The sequence below is a fragment of the Nesoenas mayeri genome (assembly GCF_963082525.1).
Source record: "Nesoenas mayeri genome assembly, chromosome: 2".
Classification (NCBI taxonomy): domain Eukaryota; kingdom Metazoa; phylum Chordata; class Aves; order Columbiformes; family Columbidae; genus Nesoenas; species Nesoenas mayeri.
The window spans coordinates 98,323,534-98,343,974 of record NC_137543.1 but is presented as its reverse complement, the minus strand read 5'-3'; the positions used below and the strand labels follow the sequence as shown (position 1 = coordinate 98,343,974).

General features: G+C 37.3%; 1 protein-coding gene across 3 annotated transcripts in view; it reads left to right on the top strand.

Moving 5' to 3' along the window:
• The window catches only part of CDKAL1 (CDKAL1 threonylcarbamoyladenosine tRNA methylthiotransferase), a gene marked incomplete at its 3' end in the record, with an annotated part of 411,084 nt that overhangs the window by 249,541 nt on the left and 141,102 nt on the right, over positions 1-20,441 (top strand). For all 3 annotated transcript variants that reach the window (XM_080340058.1, XM_080340057.1, XM_080340059.1), the window contains 2 exons: positions 2,667-2,833; positions 19,043-19,188. In XM_080340058.1, coding sequence (XP_080196184.1) covers positions 2,667-2,833; positions 19,043-19,188 — 313 coding nt within the window. The remainder of the gene's footprint in view (positions 1-2,666; positions 2,834-19,042; positions 19,189-20,441) is intronic.

Genomic DNA, 20,441 nt, shown 5'->3' with positions numbered 1-20,441 from the left:
TTTATTAGCAGCAAAATTATCCAGTGACAGGATGGTAAATGATCTAGTGAGCTTCTCTGCAAAAGAAGGGAAAAAAATACTGTATGTGATTAAACAGTGGATTTAAATAGGTGCCTACATAGGGCTAGAATTTGGAGGGAAAGGGAGTTGAGTGAGTATAAGAAGCGTTGGTTCGCTTTATTAATACTGTTTGGGAGGTCTGTTGATTTCTCCTCTTACCTGGCAAAAGTTTAGATGAGGATTGTATAAATGTAGGAGTATTTAAATTTGTACAGTCCTAAAATTACATTTGGCCCTTTGAAGGCCACTGCGAGGCAGATGTGGCCCCTGGGGAAGATGAGTTTGACACCCCTGGTTTAATTGCTTAAACTGAGGGTGCCAAGGACTAGAAAAACCAGCCTAACAACAAGTGACACCAGACCTCTGTCACACACCATTATGCATGAAGTTGATTTACCCTGCTTGTAGATACCTAGCCCTCATAGCAGCTTTCAGTATTTGAAGATCTATTTTGTCAGCCTGAAACTGGGAAACAAACATTCTCCCCAAATTCAGGTGTTCCCTGGCTTCCCCTCCCCCATATTAAGACTACATCCTTGGCTCTCTCAGCCTGAACTGTTCACATTGCTCGTTGTTCAACACCCTGATCAGAGAGCAGATTGAGACAGTTATTCCTGTTGTTGCTGATTTACTGTTACACCTGCTTCCTCTTGTGATCTAATTTGAAGTTTCAGCCCATCAGGGGCTAATGGTCCCCACCTATGCAGCTTTGAAAGCTCACTGTTGTTTTCCACAGCAATGTTATTTCCATTCCTAGCCAGTGATTTTTTTTTTTTTCCCCCTCAGTGTTCATCTGGTAACTGTAAGGCAGTATTCCATCAGCCATTTTCAACTATTTATAAGGAAAGTTTTAAAATGAGAATTACTCTGTTTTGGTAGAAACTCAGCAAGTAAATTACTCTGTTTTGCAGTTTTCTTATGGCTATTGGAGACTGATATATTTTTTAAAATGCAACATGTATAATTCCGTTCTTTTCTCCATATCTCAGAAAAATGCAGGGCAGGCGGCAAACGCTAGATTATGTTTTGTCATGTGGTACTGCCTGTGGTGAGATGAATTCTGAAAATATTAGCAACTGCAGTGAAATTCAAGGTGTGATTGTATACTGTTAGCAAATTCTGCATACCTGATGGGGCACGGGGGAGGGCAGTTTGAGTGTGAATGCAAAGCTGTGACTGCAGGCTGGAGGAGCAGAGAGCAGTGCTTCAGGAATACTTTCCACCAGGCTTCTCAGAAGAACAGAATTATACATCTGTCTCACTAAGTTATTCTTGAAGCAAAACTAAAGAAGTCATAAGTTTCTTCGTTTACCTTTAATTTTTAAACATTTCTTAGTTCTAAATAATAAGTTACCTTGAAAACCTTTCTGAACAAACAGAAATAACTTTGATGCTCAGGACAGCCTGCTCTCTGCCTTTATTGTTAGAGTGTGAGTTTGGCAGTCCTGAGTTCACATTTCTATAAACCTTCGCTTTTTCTACTTTTATTACTTTTCATACAGTTAAAGTCTGTGTCCATGTTTTCCTCACCTGAAATATATATTTGTTATATAAACTTTTGCATTTTGTGGTACATTCTCTGTTATTCCAAAGAGTGTTTTGATGACTTATGTGCCTTCTAGTATTTGGATGTTTTCTTTACTGGTTCATCATCAGTATTAGAAATTTAGCTCTTTGCCGATTTAATAGTATCTTATCTCACTGGGAATCAGAGGAGTCTTCCTCCCAGCCACTCTCTTTTCTGTGGGCTCTTTCTTGCTGTGGGGTGATGAGGAGGGGGAGATGGGTGCATTGCAAAAGGATGAAAGCTGGGCAGACTGATGGAAGTGGCTGCGCGAAACCTCATTGCTTTCAACTATTATTAAAGGGCGGTGCAATCTTTCCCCTCTTTGAGCAGGAGGATGTTACTACCAAATATCAGTGTTCAAGGTCACTACTCTTCATGATACAAATCAAATATACTACTTCCTAAGGCCCTGATTGATGGAAAATAAAGTATTAACTGCCAGGAAACAGCTTTTCCAACTCTATCACTCAGTCACGCAGTGGTGACTAACCTTTTCAACAAAACCTTAATATTGCATAACTAATTGTATTATTTAAAGAATACAAGTTTTTAAAAGTTATTCCAGGAGGAATGTTAATCACTGTGCATAAGAGCTATATTTGCTTACTGGGAGCTTACCAGTTAATAAGTTAACTGCTAATAACAACCGTTAATGCAAACTCTTTGCTTGGGTAATGTCATTTGTTCGTTTGTGGTGTTTAATGAATTAGGCTCAAAAAATAGAGCAGAGTACTAGACTTGACTGACTTGCTGTAGAGGCAGCACAGAATTAGTCATTGGCTGTGAATGTTAATCACTCCACAGCAATGATAATTTACAGCATTGTTGTAGCCCTCTTCTGCTCATAAAATGAACTTAATAACCCACTGCTACCCATGGGATAAGCCTTCCTCCTCCTTCCCTCCCCCTTGCCATTGAATACCCAGTCTGGCTGCATAATAGCCTTGTGAAATACTGCATTAAAAAGAGTGAGCAGCTGTATGATAAAATAAACAGCTCTAAACCAGGTTTGTTAATTATCTCTTCCTTTTATTCACAGAGGGTGTTTGTGAGATATGGCTGACCAGTGAAGACACAGGGGCTTATGGCAGAGACATTGGCACAGACCTCCCTACGCTTCTGTGGAAGCTGGTTGAAGCTATTCCTGAGGGAGCTATGCTGAGGCTTGGCATGACAAACCCTCCCTATATTTTAGAGCATCTGGAGGTAAGGAAGAAAAGAGAATCGTTTATATGCCAGCATAGACATTCATTGAGTGAGTCAGCATGGAACGTTGTGTATAGTGCATTTTATTTTAAGCAGTAGCTTAGAAAAATATGGACTTCAGGTACATTCACAGAGTTAGACTGATAGTCTTAAGCCATTTGCCTAACAAAGCAAGTTATTGAGATAATAAGATATTTAGATCATTTTGGAATGATAGTATTATTGAGGTCGCTGAGCTTTGTTATAGCAATGTTGTATTTGTGTGTGTCTAGTGTTTTCAAGAACTAAAGCTAATGTCATTAGCAGGCAGTGGACTATGGGCTTGAATTTGTCTTCCTGCTACACCTCAGACAAATGTTTCCAGAAACACACTATGCTAGTCTCACTCAATTATGTGTTCATTATCCTATGTCAGATGCTATTCTGAGGGAGTTTAGGGCTTCCATGATAAGAAACTGGAATTCTAAATGTGTATCTCTATTAAAAAAATTGTAACAAAGTAGTTCAATGAGATTAGAAACAAAAAAGTGTACAACAGTCTGACTATGAAAGGATGTTATGTATGCAGGGTGGGAAGTGAGAGTTTTGTCTCTCAGGTCGATCGGTTTGGTTAGATTCCATCATCAGATACATTTGTTGAAATTCATAGGAACTGTTTATAGAAAGAACCTAACTTTAAAGAGAAGGCAAAAGCGGGGAAAGATACAGCTTAAGGTAAGTTTTGTAACCATGTGCATCAGTAATACCCAGATAAATAGATGGTGTCCATGCTGCTTTCCCAAAGATATTATAGAATTAATAGCTGCACTTATGTTTTCTTAAGATGTCAAGGACGGTACTTTCTCACCAGACTGCTGTAATTGCACCTTTCCCTAGTGAAGCGTATGGGCTAGAGGAATCTCATCCTGATAAGAATAAGCAGTTTTTCACTTCACCAGCTAAAGAATACAAGCTGCAGAACCGCAATACAACCGCAAGAAATTTCCCAGGCTGCTATTTGATTCTTTGGCTTAACATACTAAGAGTCTTAACAACGTACTTGAATAGACATCTTTAGGAAGTGGTTTTGTTGTGTTTCTTAGAGCTTTGCATTTCATCTTGAGCTTTCGTATCTGTTACAAGTTTTTATTATTTTTTTTATTTTAACATTTTTCAGCATCTTGTACAAAAGCAAATCAAGCTTTTAATTATTTTCACAGTTAGTGTCTTTGCTTTCATTTTTAACTCACATTATTAAAATTGTTTTTGGATAGGCAGCCACTGTTTTCACTGCTGCTCATCTTATGAGTACTCTCAAAAGATTAAAAAAAATAAATCAGTTGCTAGAAATAAGAAATTGCTCTGCCCAGCTAAGGGTCACTGTAGTAGTCTTAATTTGCTATAATCTGTGCAAGGTGGAAGGTGTATTGCTTTCCTTCAATCAGTAGCCATCTTTGTGAGCATGAGCATGTTACAGATCTCTGAATGGTTTTGATTTATGATCTCTAATTTTCCTGTTTCTAAATTTCCTAAAAAAGGCTGTAGGTAGGACTCTCTTTGACCTCACTCATGTTCAGGAAAAGTACTCTAGTCTTGTTAAAAAATGGATCTTTAAGTGTAATGGCAGAATAAGAGGATTTCATGAAAGCCTGTTGAAAATGTGTATCTTGCATGTTACTGTGCAGAACATGCGTTGTGTGTACACCAGCCTCTTTGTACAATAGCAACATCTGCTGTTCCTTATCCTCTTCAATGTTTCATACAATTTCCAGTTTATATTGTGTTTTTTTAAGGATTATTTAATCACATTTTTGTGTTTCACATATGAACAAGAATTTCTGAGCGTGTAATTTGGTGAAATGATTTTGATGATTTGTCAGGCTATATTTGTAGATACTTTTTTTTTACCTTCTACACTTTTGTCTAGTCCCCTCTTCCAAGCTTACCAGACTTGTACCTGAAAGATTCCTAGGGAATGCTGGCGGTCTCCTGTATACATTTTTGCCAGACAAAATAAGCTTTTAATTGGGAATGTGCTTTTAACTTGGCAGTTGAGAAAAGGGTAGAAATTTTATTTGGTTAAAAAAAAAAAAAAAAAAAAGAAAAGTTGATTGACCGTCATGTCAGTTGATTAGGATAAAATTCAGATGTAGTTCTGCTATCTCTTCAAAAAGGTATGAAGCTGTGTTATTGGTTGCAAACATCTTTCATCAATTGTTTTAAAAGGTGCTGCACTTTATTACTTTATTCTGTTAGGAGTCATGTTGCTAACTAGGATGATGTTGGGCTTTCTGTGAAAAAAATTTACGTGAGGAGATGTACTAGTTGTGTGTCACTTTTTACATCCAATAAAAAGGAAAAAGTTGTTCCAATCATGTATCTCTTTTAAAAATCAGAGTTTTTCAGCAGTTGCATACAAATGTACATACGTAACTGCTGGGTAAGGATTTCTTTCACTTCAGTAATGAACACGTCTGATAACTGACATAGAGCAACAGCAGTCATGTAAAAGCATAAATCAATTTTAAGCTCTAGACAGAGCTTCCCTAGAGAATCAGCCTAAAAGCAATGATTTTGATTAATTTACAGTTTTTGCCGTATTTATTGGAGCTTATCTGCAGGTAAAAGGTTATACCAGATTTATGTCTGTTTTATTCTTGTAACCTGCAAAGCTAATAAAAGCTTATATAAATACATTTGCTTTCTCCAATAACGCTCAGTTCTAACTTAAATGTTTTGAAAATACCAGTTCCTAAAGATATTATGTACATTTTTTAAATACTGATTTGTAGTATCGTATGAACTTCTCTGTCATTAGAACTGGTTTTGTGCTTACGAGTTTTAAAAACATTTCATGAATATCTGTTTTCCTTCAAATAGCCATGTATTTTTAATCTCTGATCATCCAAAGCATCAGGTCACTGGCTTGATTGTGTGCTTGAAATTCACAGCTTTCTTTTACGCTTTGCTGGAAATTCTGTACCTTTCAGTTGTCAAAGTGAGAGGACACTGGAACTAAAAAGAAGAGGGATGTGCAGATTAATACCATGAGTTTTACATCGCGCAGCTTCAGTAGAAGCAAAGAATTCCTCAGACCTCAGTGTCCTCAATGAATGAGGGAAAAGTTGCACCTACGAGTAATGTGACCGAATAAAGGACTAAAAATAAAAAAATGCATTACTTTATCTACACTTGAAGCCTAACTTGCTCATAATATTCTAGCAGTATGTGGAGTCATCCACAGAAGGGGGAGGTATCCTGAGTGTTGGGTTTTGCTCCCCTTACCCCACACCTCAGTACTCTGAAATATGTTCAGCTTATATTGTTTATGTTGCTCAGGTGGATCATTAAGATGTAGCCAGACATGAGGTACTTCACTTACATATTAATTAGTGTCTCAGTGGTTCTCAGGAAGATAAATTGTATCCACTGACTAAAACAGTGCTACTTTTTCATACGTGTATTTTCTGTATATAGGTGGAATAGCTTTGTCCTTCATTAAAAGTTACTAAGCCCACTTTTTGATCAGCTGCTTGATAAACTGCTTGTATTTTGAAATTTCTTTGCAAGTACCAGGTTCTTATTTTTTTCCTCCAAAAAAAATTATTTCATAAACATACTCTGAGATATTGTCTGCTTAGAAGGTGTCTAGTGGATGTCATTATGACCAGAGATCTGTTGAAGCTGTTGGCAACGTTTCTACTGTGCACCCAGATCCGTGCCTTCGCATCGACTCTGTGAGCCTTTTGCCTCATTAATATAATGTCCCCCTGCACAGGTTCCCTGGGAATAAAAACAGAGGGGTAGAAATGCCGCTCATCTCAGGAGTGCTGCATTTGCCTGTCTATCTGGGAATCAGCCTCTTAGTATCCACCAAGAAGTGCCAGCCAGCGGCTCTGCTGTTCCACTGATGCTGGAGACTGGCACAGGAGGAGGAGGAAGAGAAGAGCCGCCTCTCTTGGGTTAGGAGGGGAGGGACCAGAGCAGAGGAGGGGGCAAAGGAAAGCTGCAGGGGCTTGTGGCTGGCCTTGAGGTGCTCATGTGGGAAGTCTTGGTAGATTTGGATGTCTGGGCCAGTGGTCATTCAGTCTCAGGTTTATTATAGGTAGGAAGTTAGTTTCAGTTTTCACATGATTTAATACACTGAGCATACCCAGTGCCTTCAGATACTGTCAGGTAAATGTCATTCTATCTGTAGAGATGTTTGTCATTTCAGGGGAGGCTGCTAATCTCATGAAAATTATAATTACACTTGTGTGGTATGGTCTGATAATTTAGGACTTTCATTTTTTTATTCAGTAAATATGGTGGCAATAGTGCCTGTGTACTTACAGATGCATGTACTATAAACAGTTTTGGGATGAGAAGCAACCATATGCTATCAAATGATAACTTCTACATTCAGCTGGGCCTTCATGTTTGTAAAGAAATAATTATTTGGAACCATACAGTGGTTTCTAGTCATGCAAAATATTAAACACTTTTTGATATGCTGCATACTGAGCTAAGTCATTAGAGAAAGAGCCTTTATCACAATTATTCAGGGTATAATCTAAAATATAATTTTTTATCTGCTTTTTTTTCAGCTGCAGATGGTGTCTGCGGTTAAATTAGTGAACAGTATGGAGCAATAAGAGCAGATCAGGAAATTGTAGAATTAGGTAGTGAAGCCACTGTATCTTCATTATCTGCATTTTGGAGTCTTTACTTCAAAATAAATCTAATCCCCTTATACCAAACTTTCCCACCACCCATGCCCAAAGCTGTTTCAGAGGCAGATTGTTGGTCTGAATCCTTCTGTTCCCACCAAGGGCTTGGAGCGCATTTGCTGTGAACATGGAGTATGAACACTGCTCCGATTTCCTTGGAAGGGAATTTAGTTTGCCCACCCAAAAGTCACCATGCAGACTAAACAAACCCATAGCTGGGAAAGACATGGGGGAAATTGCACTTCACAGTTTCACTGCTGCTTTCAAGCAGGACATGGATGTGAACCCGGCCAATGCTAGTGTGACTTCTCCTGTGTGGGGTTTGTTGTCATGACAGGTTGTTTGGTGTGTTTAAAGAGCTGAAGGACCTGAGATCCCAACATTTTTTCTCTTAATCATCTTTCTAAGACAGAGAGAATCTGTACTAAGACAGAGAGAAGTGGGAGTTTGCAGTTTAGCTGCAGAAAAAATCCTCACTTTTCCTCTCAGAGAAAATCTGGCCAACCAGTGGAAATACTGTTGCATTTTTCAAAGTGCTCTGTCACAGTCCTAACAGTCTGTTTGAATGTATACATCATGAAGCATATCGTTTGCTTATTTTAAGTTTGGTCTCAAGGCAAGATTTTGATATATGTGCCATTGTCCAGTGTCTGTCCTCTCTTAATATGTTGATGCCACATGGCATCAAGGAAAACTTGATGCACAGCAGAAAGTTTTAGTCATGAACTTTGGTCAGGGAAAAATGTTTTAGCTCAGATTTTCTTTTTTCTGTTATAAATGTTAAAGCTGAAGGAAAAGTTAATGTTAGGATCCATTTTATAGTCCTAGCAAAACCTGCAGTTAATGCACATGTATGTGTACAATTACCTTGTGTACTCTTACCCATACGTATTTGCACAGATTACACAGACTGCCAGATGGCAAAGATGTTATCATCCTATAGTATCAACATGTACAAAAAGTGACATAAGGTATACATCCTGTGTTGGAAGTAACCTCCAGGCATTTATTGTAATCATATTACGGAGCTATTGGCTAGTGCTCTCATGGCACCATGTATTACCTCCACTTGCAGTGGCTGATGGAGCAGCAAGGTTGGGAAAAATCCATTAAAGCAGTAGCAGTAGATAAACGGTGAACAGGCGGTAATCTGAAAAGTCAAAAGTGGGACCCAGTTTATAGAAGGTTGAAATGAATTAATGTTAGGGACACAGTGTTAGAGACTAATTTTTGCCTTGAATTTATTTCACTTTTCTTTGGGTTTTTAACTGCATTTTCTTGTTCAGTATCTGTATCAGTGTCCAAATCAGAAAGAATGCAGATCATCGGGACTGTAAAAGGGCAGGGGCTCGCATCTCAGCTTTGGCTTACCCCCCTTGCAGATTTAACACTAGCTGTATCTTCCAGAGTTGTCTGGGATTTTAGTACAGCACTTTCTGTGAGTGATGGGACGCTTCCAAATCTGTACAAAGGAGGCAGTTCACACCTGCCATTCCCGTAAGTGCTTAATTTCACATGACTAGATGAGTAGTCGTCTTTGTCACCTGTCAAAATGAGTCTGTCTCAAACCATACCATATGCCATCTGTGGGCTTTATCTCTGTTATTAATTCAGGACATTTGAGTGATGCACCAACCATTGAGATGGAGTCTGCGTGGCGGCAATATCTTTAAATGCATAAAGAGTGCCAAGTATACTGTACCACAAGTCACAGTAGTATTTCTTTGCTCTTTTGCTTTGATTTTTGATGTCAGCTTGGTGTTTATGCTCCTTAACCTCATTGAGACTGATACCCTACAGATGGCTTCCTCAAACGTGCCCTGACACAGCACGTAGATACATATTACAGTAAAATTACTAATTCACTTTTTTTTCCATATATTTTTTCCATTTTTTTTTTTCCGCTGAGTACACCAAACGTTTTTGAGCATTGTGCATAAACTCGAGTCTTGAATAAGCTAGAGTGTAAGCTGATTTGAAGTGTATTTAGAAAGGGAATCATATGCACACATTTTTCATTGGGAAATAAAAGGGCGGCATGATTTCAGGAATTAGAAGGCCTTGAGGATGTGTATTTGCTTTCTTTCTAGTATTTTTTTTTTTCATTTTCATAGACTGCTGCATTTGAAAGCACCAATTAAAATCTGATGATTTGACCGGAAAAAATGAAAACTGTGGCATACATTTAAATAAACGAATGCTTAAGCCCCTGACCTCTTATTACTGTGAGTTGTGTAGTGTTTTGTAGTTGGTGGACCATGCAACTTTTATTTGCTGTAATTACATACTTGTCTCTATGCAAACTGTGTTTGTCTTGCTAGCAGTAAAATTGAAAGAAGTTTCAGATACTAAGGGGAGGAAGAGAGGGGCAGTTACATCTGTGCTTTTAAAAAAGAAAGGCTGGGGAGCATGCTTACTGTTTCCTTTGGTATTATGTTAAACGTTTATTTGTCATATGGAGGCTGTGCACGCATATTGGCTTACTTTGTGTATTCCAGCTTTGTATTCTTTTAGTACTAAAATACTGTTATCTCTCTTGTTGTTCCTCTGAAAGTGTTCTTGGTCTTTGAGATTTCTAAATATAGCACGGCTCCTTGAAGTTACTCCTTAAGATGTAGTGTCACGGGAACTTTTTCAGTGGTGAACTCACCACAGAGTGAATGTGTCTTTGGATATTACGGGGTTAGGAAAGGTCTCTGTTGTGCTTTGAGATAAATTTTGTCACACCACTCTCTCTAATCTAGACTTTTAAGATCTCAGACTCAGCAGGTCCTGGTGTCCATAAATGCTTGGTGACCTGTTTGCTGCCAGCTGGTAGAATATGATTTGGCTTAATAAATATCAAAATAAGAAACCGTCTTACTCTTCTTGAAGGTTTTATGTTGTATGTGTGAAACCTAAGTGTTTTTAAAAATCGTATTAATGTTATTGTATTGGGAACTTCGATGAGCCATAAAGGTTTGCTTCCAGATGGTATAGAAGGAAATATTGGTGCTGCTGGGAATGAAGCTCCTGTTCTTTGTAACACGAGTAGAAAAAAATGCTTTGAGAAACAAAAAGAAGGAACCGCTTTTATTTATGCAAGATTCAGTTCTCCATCAAGACAGAATATTTTATGCATGCATCTAGTGCTGTGCTGTACTTAATAATAATCTGTGCATAAAGATTGGTGTTGCAAAAGGAGTTTCACATTAAGTAGCACGTTGCTTGACCAGTTAAAGCTGTGCATGTTAACTGTACCTTAATTATAATTTGCTCATATGAATATTTTTCTTGCTTGTTAGATATCACAAGAATGAAGAGTATTAAAATGCAGACAGCTCCACTCTTAGTCTTGGGTTGAGTGTCAGGTAGTCTGTCAATTACTTACAATACTGTCTCATCCCAGCAGACCTCTGGAGCTGTGGTGGAAAATAAAAATCACCATTAATTGAGCAGTTTGTTCAAAGAACAAGTAGTACATATATGGGAAACAGTGTTTTTAATGAATAAGGTGGGAATTTTAGCAGTTGCCACACACTTCAAGGCATTGGGGTAGAAGCTGTTGTCAGATACATAGTTTGCTTAACAAACTGTGCCATCTTCTTCTACTATTTCTGCCTTCATTGAAAAACAAATAAGATCTTACTTTCGTAGTTATTTGTATTATAATAAGTAAAGTTCCACCAACTACTCTCCAAAAGCTTCTATTGAGTTCAGATGCATAAACCCTTTGTTTTCTTTGATAGATGAGCTGTCACATTCACTATGCTTTGCAACATCATCTACATAATCTTCAGTAAAACTGCTTGCTTCATTAGGCTTTGGCATGTCTTTAAAAAACAAATTTTTTTTTAGGTGATAAGTCCTTAAAAATGAGAAAAAGGAAATATAATGTGCTCTAGAAAGTTTAATAAAACTGCACATTAAAATAGCTTTGGGTTTCTGTACCATTGTGGGTTGAGGAAAAGACACAAAATCTCTTCTACCCAGTTTTTGAATTAAATTAGTTTAGTTATGTCAAATGTGCAAGAGCTGCTAAAGAATGTAAATTCTATTGTATCAGTCCTGTCTTTATGGTTTTGAATGTTTTTTTATTGTTTTGCTGTGAAATTTAGCTCAGCAAATTGCATATCTACAAAAGAAAGTGATTGCACTTGCCTAAATGTTTAGTCTTTGATTGAAAAGCTTCCACTATTTGCCTTCTACTGTAACCTGCTAAAGCCGATGCTACGTCAGGTATTGTACTTGCTGCTTTGAAATAGAGGGAAACAATAGGGGACCTTCTTGGCACTGATCCTTCTTGGTGCAGCTGAGCTCTCATGGGCTGTGCCATTCATTCTATGACTTCCTTCTGAGCAGAAACCATAAATTATTTTATATCAGGCAGGATTCTCCTGTTTGAAGTGGTAAACAAATGTATAGTATGGATGAAACTAGCAATCCATTTCATCCTTTTCAAGGTTTTATTATCATAAAATATGATTGAGACAGAGGGTTATTTAAAGTAGCAGTGTGCTGTTGAAATAAATCACCTTTTTAGGGAACATCCCAATATCTGTTTCTAATATGTACTGCAAAGAGGAGTATTAATTTACTTCTGGAAAAAAAGTATTTCATTTGGGGAGTACATAATGATGAGAAATTAGCACCATGGAGGAAATGAAAAGGTGTTTATTTTCTTGCACATCAAAATTAATCATTTCACAAAGAATTGACATTAGCTGTTTGGTTGGATGGCTTTAAGTCATTAAGACATCACTCTAGCTGTTAATTAAATGTACATTTTACCTTAAAGAAAATCTGTTTATTGAAAATGGACAAGCAGCACTCTGAAGCTCCACAAAGTCTTGTTAGGAGTCTAATGATGGCTGCAGCAGCAAGTTTTCATCTTTGAAGGCACTGAACCATTTACTGCATGTTTCCAACCACACAACTTCCATCAGTTGGTGTGGGAACTGCATGTGCACAATTCCTGAAGGAAATTGGTGTGGCGCTGTTAATGCCGAAGGTGTTGCTGAATCAGATGTGGTTTTGTGACACTTGCAGGGATTCAGATGTTGTGCTTGGGCTCACGGCTCCATACAGACTTGAGTAATAAGCAATCAGCATCTACCCAATGTAGATGCTGATGCTTTACATTTTACCCAGTGTAAAGTCCTACTTTAATATTGGAAGCAGGCTCTGATAGGGATACCAATTTTCTTATTGTGAAGTATTTTGGTAACCCTGGTTAGGGTATCTGGACTGGGAATTACTGTTTTTATCAGATAAATGCAAAAAAATGTTACTCTGCAGAGGCTCTTTGTAGTCTTGGTTATACCATGTATATTCAGGTTGAGTCATATCTTGGAGGGAAACATGTACCTGTTAACTGGATAGAAGAGTTCTTGATATTTCTGTATTTAAAAGTGAAAATCAGGTAGTAAGTATTTGGTGCTTTGAGTTTCCTTGATTGCCTGCTGACTCATGGGAAAAGATGCAATAAACCTCAACTGAAGCTTTGAACTATGAAATACAGTATTGTGTTGTAGTATTATCTGAATGTCACCTTTTTTTTTTTTTTTTTTTTCAGGAATTCATGTTAGTCTGTCCTGATTTTTAATAAAAGAAAATGTGGCAAGTGTTTGAAGGCATGTACAGGGTTTTCGTTTGGCTTAGTTTGGGTTAGGCTTACTCTGTAGCCATGAGGGAGACAAAAACTACTGGTCAGCTGGCTAGGGTTCTCTGGTTTATGAGGTTGGAAGCAACAGAGTGATCCCACATGGGGGAGAACAGCTGGGAACAGCCAGGGCCCAGCATATGGCTCTCATGGCTTGTTCTCCTATCAGCAGATCACAGCTTGCAATCTGATTTGTGTCCACTTCTAAGGGTGGCCTGAGCTAATACCAGCTTTTTGTTTGGTGATGTAGAAGGCATTTTTCCCATATGACAAAACAGATTTTTGCCCTCCATCTGGCAACCCAAAGATTTGCATTTAAGGTTCAAATTACATTGGTTAGAATTGTGTGGGCTTCTCACTGCTCCAGAGTGACATCCCTTTATCCTAATGATGGGATAAAGACCTGGGCATAACTCATGTCATATTCTGTGGGGTATGAGTTGCCACTAAGCCTGTCCATCAGACGACGTCATTGCATCTCCCCCACTTCATATACAGCTGAGGAGGAGGCACTGTCTTCCTACCAGCATCCCTGAGGAGGTATGCGATTGTACATCCCACACATTATTCTTTTTTTGCAGCCCCATTACTCACAGGGGGTGGGAAGCCGGGGAAAGGTTCCCTGTTTGTTAGTTTTAGCAAAACAGTTACGGGTTTTCCAGACTTGATCATATTCTGTCTTCCCTGCTATGCCTGCATCACTGGATCACATCTGTTCCTGAACTGCACTACAGCAGAGGAATTTATAAAATGGACCACAGCCACTTGATTTTTATCCAGACCATGCTGATGGTGGCACCACTGGGCTTCTGAAAGACAGCAGTCAGTGGACACCACTTGTGACAAATTCCAAACTAACATCTGCCACAAGAGGAAGAAGTTTTGAGGGAGTGCCATTTTGTCATGTTTCCATATGGATGAGCATTTCTTTGGGCTTCACTCTTGGCAGAGGACAAAGTCCTTTTGCTCAGAAACAAGTTATTCAGATCATTGTGACTCAAACACGAGGCAGAATTCAAATACTGGATTTTTGCCTACTTTATGCTAGGGGAAGGGAATCACTGTCTGAACAGCTTGCTGGTACTGACGTAAAGATGCACAGATATTGATGTTTATTGTCTTTGTGATTTTCTATGGTTGCGTGCGGTGTCATTACAAACAGAAGGATTGATTTTCTGGTTAGGTGGTTAAATTTGTGTATTGTAATTGCTGGGCTAAACCATACTGACTAGATAAAAATCTTTCTGGCAATGTGCCTTCTGTTCTGATGTATTCCAGCTGCTAAGAACTGGAAAAAAATATTTCCTATGTGATCAGTATCCTAAAGGATATTTCATATACATTGTTAGATTCCAAATGTAGATGACTTCTATTTTTGTAGACTCATCTTAAGACAAATGGTGCTACTCTTTCACCTTTTCATTCCTACGTGAAGTGTCATTTTTGTGTAGTGCTTCCCTTCGTTAATATACACATTATTGGATTCCAGGGGATAGCGGGAAGAGGCAATCAGCTGTTTCAGTCATGATGAAAGACAGAAGTTTTCTTTCACAACTGTATAATTTCAAAAAGTTGTTCCTTTATTATTTCCAGATGGAAATAAAATTCTATATTGTTTTTTTTTCTTCTAACTGAAATATGTAATTATATCTAGTAATGCAAAGCAATTTGAAAAAAAATAAAATAAAATATATATTTATAAAAAACAGCCGGAAACAGATGTTAAGCTTAGAATGTTGAGACACTGTAAAGTACAATTATGCATTAGCCTATGATGTCCTTCAAGTTCTCTCCAGGATATTAACTAATAGTTTTATTACGTGATGAAATCCTGTATTCTGTGTGCAATCTGTGGTGTGGGAAAATCTGTCAGCATTGAGTAAGTATGACTGTTGAGTGCATAGCTGTAATTTAATCAAATCTGTGTGGTAAAAGTACTTCAGTGTACATTTAGCTGTAGGGAGGATAAAAGGTAAGACTGGAACAATCTTATCTTAAAGCTCTGGGTTAGACCATAGTATTTATATCTGAACACTTACAGTTTGGAAGATTGGTTTATCTAGGTTTATGAAGTAATGATGCAAAACTTTTGTTTAGTTCATTATTCTGTTGTCTTCTGAACTGCTCGCTCAGAGTTTCTCATTCTAAAAGGTAAATTAAAGAGCACTAGTGATACCTTAGGAAACTAATAACACAGAAACAGTAAGTCGTCAGGTGTTTCTGGCTTGTGTTTGTTCAGTTTGTGTTATTAATTTGTATTCTGTTAAATTCACCAAGTTAATAATTGTGATCCTGAAGTACTTGATGGGGAATCAGTTTATCATTGGGGCCTTTGATTCAGGTCTATGCCTGAAAATACAGGAATATACTCAATTGGATGTCAGTGCTTAAAGTGCATATAGCATATTTTGTGTAGCTTTAGAGACATAAATTAAGCAAAGAAAGGACTTCACAGTAGAAAGAGTTATTTGCAACCTTCTTTTCTCTAGAAGGAGCTTTGAGTGTCTGGAACACTCCTGAAACCTGTGACTCCAATAACTAAGCTGTATTAGGGTTTCCAGATATTGTGTAACCTGATCCACATGTTCCTGCTCCGATGTGGGGATTGGACTAGATCTTTTGAGGTCCCTTCCAAGTCCTAACATTCTGTGATTCTGTGTGTGTTTTACATGCATTTCTGGTACAAATGACAAGCAATTTACTTTCTAAAGAATACATGCTCTTTGGTATTAAGGGGCTGATGTGCATCTTTCTTAAACAAAATGATGCATTGGAATGATCAGTAATCGTTTTGAGCTTACCTTCATGGCTCTTACTGCACGACAGGTAAAAATTTCAGTCAATTAATACCAGGCATTTTGTGTCCCTCTTTAAAGAACAACAATTGTGTTCTAAATCCTGAAAGATATTGACAAGAGAGGTTGCAAAAGCCATATGCCTTCTCTCTTTTGAATGGAGGAGTACTAGAAGAAGCTGTTCTGACTGGAGTCTTGCTTCACTATGGCTGCTGAACGCTATCAGGGTAGTTCCTCTTACCAGAAGTGTAGTTGAAAGTTCCCTCTTGGCCACATCCCACTGAAGGAGATGAAATGTGAGACCAGTGGGATTCTGCACATTGGCTGTAAGATAAGCAAATAGTGGGTTTGGCTGGGTTTTTTTTGAGATCTTCTAGATAGCAAAACACTTTTTAGATTTTAGGATTTGGTTTTCACTCTTCATACTTTGCAGCAAAAATTTGATTTCTTAAGGCAAAGAAGCGAGGAAGACAAATGAAACCAATATTTTCATATAACTAGAGAATTTCCTCTCTTATGACTTCAAAACCCAAAACTTTGTGGTAAACCAGGGTAGTTTCTCATGTTTTACTATGTATGGTTTCTTTAACACAGGTAAATACCAGGTAGTTATGCCTTTTTTTTTTTTTTATTAGTTCCTGCTGACCTGCAAAGTGTGGCTGGTTTTGTACACAATTTGAAAGTAGCTACTATCTTGGAAAGAATCAATCCATATTTTAAGGCTAAAAAGTAACCATTAAAAATGTAAATGTTAGTATGAATGCAGTGAGGAAAGAACAAAATCTGAAATTTTTAAACATAATACTCCCTGTGTTTGTTTGGGATAGAAATCTGGTTGTTTGGTTGTTTGGGTTTTTTTTCCCCCTATCAAATGATTCTCATCCTTACAAAAGCTGGAAGAAAGTAACACTTCTGTAACTAGACATTCTAATAAATAGTTTATTACCTTCAGAAAGAATTCACAAACTGATCACATGCTGAAGAGGCTGTTATTCAGAAGATGCCAAATTTGAGGAGTGAGAAAGAATTACTTTTTCTTTTGTGTTGTAGGGTGAGTTATTTTTAAGAACTTGGCAGATTCAGAAAGATGTTATGAAACTTGCCTTTTATCTGTTTCTTATATCATAAATCTGTTTTTGAAGATTGAATTAAGTACTCTGAACCAAGAGATAAGCAGAACAATAGACTTGTGGTACATAGCTTAAGTTCCAGCCCTTTTGCCATTTCTCGTATTTTAGAAATATATTTTATTACTGATAAGCAAAAGGATCCCAGAAAACTACTAGGATGCTTCATATAAACTACATTTACAGTATTTGCTAAAGCTTAAAAGAGAAGGAAAGTTTTCTTCATTTTGTTACTTTATTTTTAAGAACTTGTTTTACAGTGTTTTATCTAAAATTATTAAGGGCACAGGCAAATGGTTCTCTTTGAAATGGGCACAAAATTTACATGGATACACGGCGACCTTTTCTTTACTCTTTTATTCATGAAGCCAGCTACGTTCAGCTTCCACTGAGAGCCAGGTTCACTGCACACAACCCTTCTGAGCATCAAATCGTGTGACCTCCATTATCGGTATAGTTATTACTGTAATGTTTAGTTTACATACCTGAGATACAGCGTAGATATTCCCCTGAATAATGCAACCACTTCTCTTAGACATTTTTGTAATAGCATATTAGACAGAAGCTTTCAAAACTGCTTTCAAAAGTGATTTCAGAGAGCTTAGGTTTTGAATGCGGATCTTTGTCAGATGAAAGGTCTGTGTTGAAAGCATTTTTTTCTTCTTGCTCTAAAAATCAGTGCTTTTAGAAAGCAAGTACCTGAAAGTTTAAAAACACAAGGGTGTTTGCCTTCTCTCCTAGAAATAGAGAGAAAATGTAGATGCGTGACTAATATTGCTGATTAATGGTCTGGAAAGAATTTGTAAATAGTTGCAACAACTGAATCTTGCAGCATGTGTTGTCAGACAGAATATCTGTACTGTGGAAGAAAACAAGAGAGATGGTGTGAGTGAGCCTGGCTGGAGGTGCAGAACGTACATGGCAGAAGAGCAGCCGTGCGGCGCTTGGTCCCAGGCCATGTCCTGTGTGCTCGCTGTACAGAGAGAAAGGGAAAACCTGAAGCGAAAACATGGCTCTGTATGTGTAGTATGGTTCTTTGTCCAAATCCACTTATTTTTTGCTGGGTAAAGATTAACAGGCTGTATTGTACCACATTGCACAACTTCTAGATGCTGTTGTGTCTCAACTGTTAAAAATACTTAAACTTCCTTGCTAGACTATATGTCCTTAATTGTGTAAATAATGAAAATGAAAGAAATGTCACCACCATGTTCTATTCTCCATCTCATGTTCCTTTACCCTGCCAAGCCTTAGTGAGGCTTTGATTTGAGGATTTGTTTGCATTTTGCTATTACCTTTACTTTGTTTTCTTTCTGACCTTTTGTATTTGTACAAAATGTGTAACTGTCTCTTTTCAAGCTGTCGCTCTGCTACTGACTGGCCCCTGATTAATTCCATCCATTTTGTAGCCAAACACTTTTAATTCCTGGAATCTTGTCTCTGAAATAACACAGGTAACATTTCAGAACAGTATTGGAGCAGGTTTGTAAATGGCCAAATATACCTTAATTAGCAAATGGCCAAATTTATGGACACTCCAATTAGAGACATTTTCATAATGGCATCTGAGAACTTATTTGACTCTGATCAGAAAGCAGGTAACCCTTGCCATCTTCTGAAATTGAAAACACACTGCCTGTAAGCACCAACTTTCACAACACTTTCCCTCAAAATTTTATGTTCATTGGATAACCTATACTATGTATGGAATGTCATCCCTGTTTCAAAGGGAATACAACCCCATAGCTTTCTTCTTATTGTCTTAAACAAACTTGAATGCAATTATTTTCACCTGTCCTTACTGTTTCAAAATGGGCCACTGCAGCTCAGTGTTGTTTGTGTTTCGGAAGTACTGCTGCTGATGCCTACCACATATATTTAAAGAAGTTTTGTGTACTGTTTTCATAATGCCTTTTTTTTAATAACCTTTTTTTTTTTTCCTCTTGAATAACTCTTAGGAAATGGCAAAGATTCTCAATCATCCAAGAGTCTATGCTTTTCTGCACATACCGGTCCAGTCAGCGTCTGATAGTGTGCTCATGGACATGAAAAGAGAATACTGCGTGGCAGACTTCAAACAAGTAGTGGATTTCCTTAAAGAAAAGTAAGTCTACTAATACTTGAGAAAATAACAGTACTCTTTTTTTTGCAATGTCAAGCACATGTGGCTGGAAATACAATTACTTGCAACTTAGTAATTAAGGTATAAAAAAAAATGAGCTGCTTTAAGTCTTTGAATTTTCTGTAAGCCTCTTGATGTGGTTTGCCCCTTTGCTTGAGCTTTTGTAAGTATCTTAAGTCTCTACATGACATGCTTTTAATTTGTCAATATATTCCTAATATTTTTTCAAATAATACATTTTTTTTATGCTTAAACTACTATATATAGGCTGCTTGAAGTTAAAGTAGTTGAAGTCTTCTCTGATGTGGCTTTTGAGAATTGTATACTTTGTGTAGTGGAGATGATCCAGCTCCAGCAAATGTGAATGTGTTGGGATATTTTTTTTTTTTGATAAGTAGTATTTTATGTCCTACAGCTGACATACATTTACATCAATATAGTAATACTCTAATTTTACTTATAAGACTGAGGATTTCTAGGATAATTTCAAAATTATTTCCCTTAACAACAGAGTTAATTGTGAGAAATAAAAGTGTGTATTCTGATGTGTTATTTACGTACACTGGCCTGAAGATGAAGATTCACCTGCAAAGTTCTTGTAACTACAAGTAATAGTTTAACATCCAAGAAAATATTTTATTAGCTTTTAAATTTTAGTATTGATGTATTTTGATGAATATTTCTGCACAAATTGTCTTAAACATAGGTCTGTAAATAATTATTTCTGTCACCTCATTTGGCTCCTTTCTCTCTTTATCTGCTTTTTTTTTTGTTAATGTGCTTTTTAAAATGACTTAAAGGTGGTCCAGTTGTACCTTTAACTCTTAAATTGCATTCTAATACTGGTTCATAAAATAATCGAGTGTTCATAATAATTTTCATAATTTTTCATTGAAAATTCCAAGTGTCTAGCTATGTAAAATATATCATGCAAGAGCTGCATGGGAATTCTGATTGTAAAAGAGAAAATCAAATTGCAACAGAAGAGAATATATTTTGCAAACTATATGTGTAGTTTGGAGGACATTCCTATGCATCTAGGGTTACTGATGGAAATGGAGCTGCTTCTCTTTGTACAGGTTGATTGGGTATTAATTTTCAACCCTGAACAATGCACAATAATTCTTGGCACTTTATTTTTATATGACTATGGGTCAGCCTTAGTTTTTAATTAACAGATATATTGTATTCTCATGTGTCTTAAGTGGGAACTGGTTCAGTTTATGTCTTAGTTG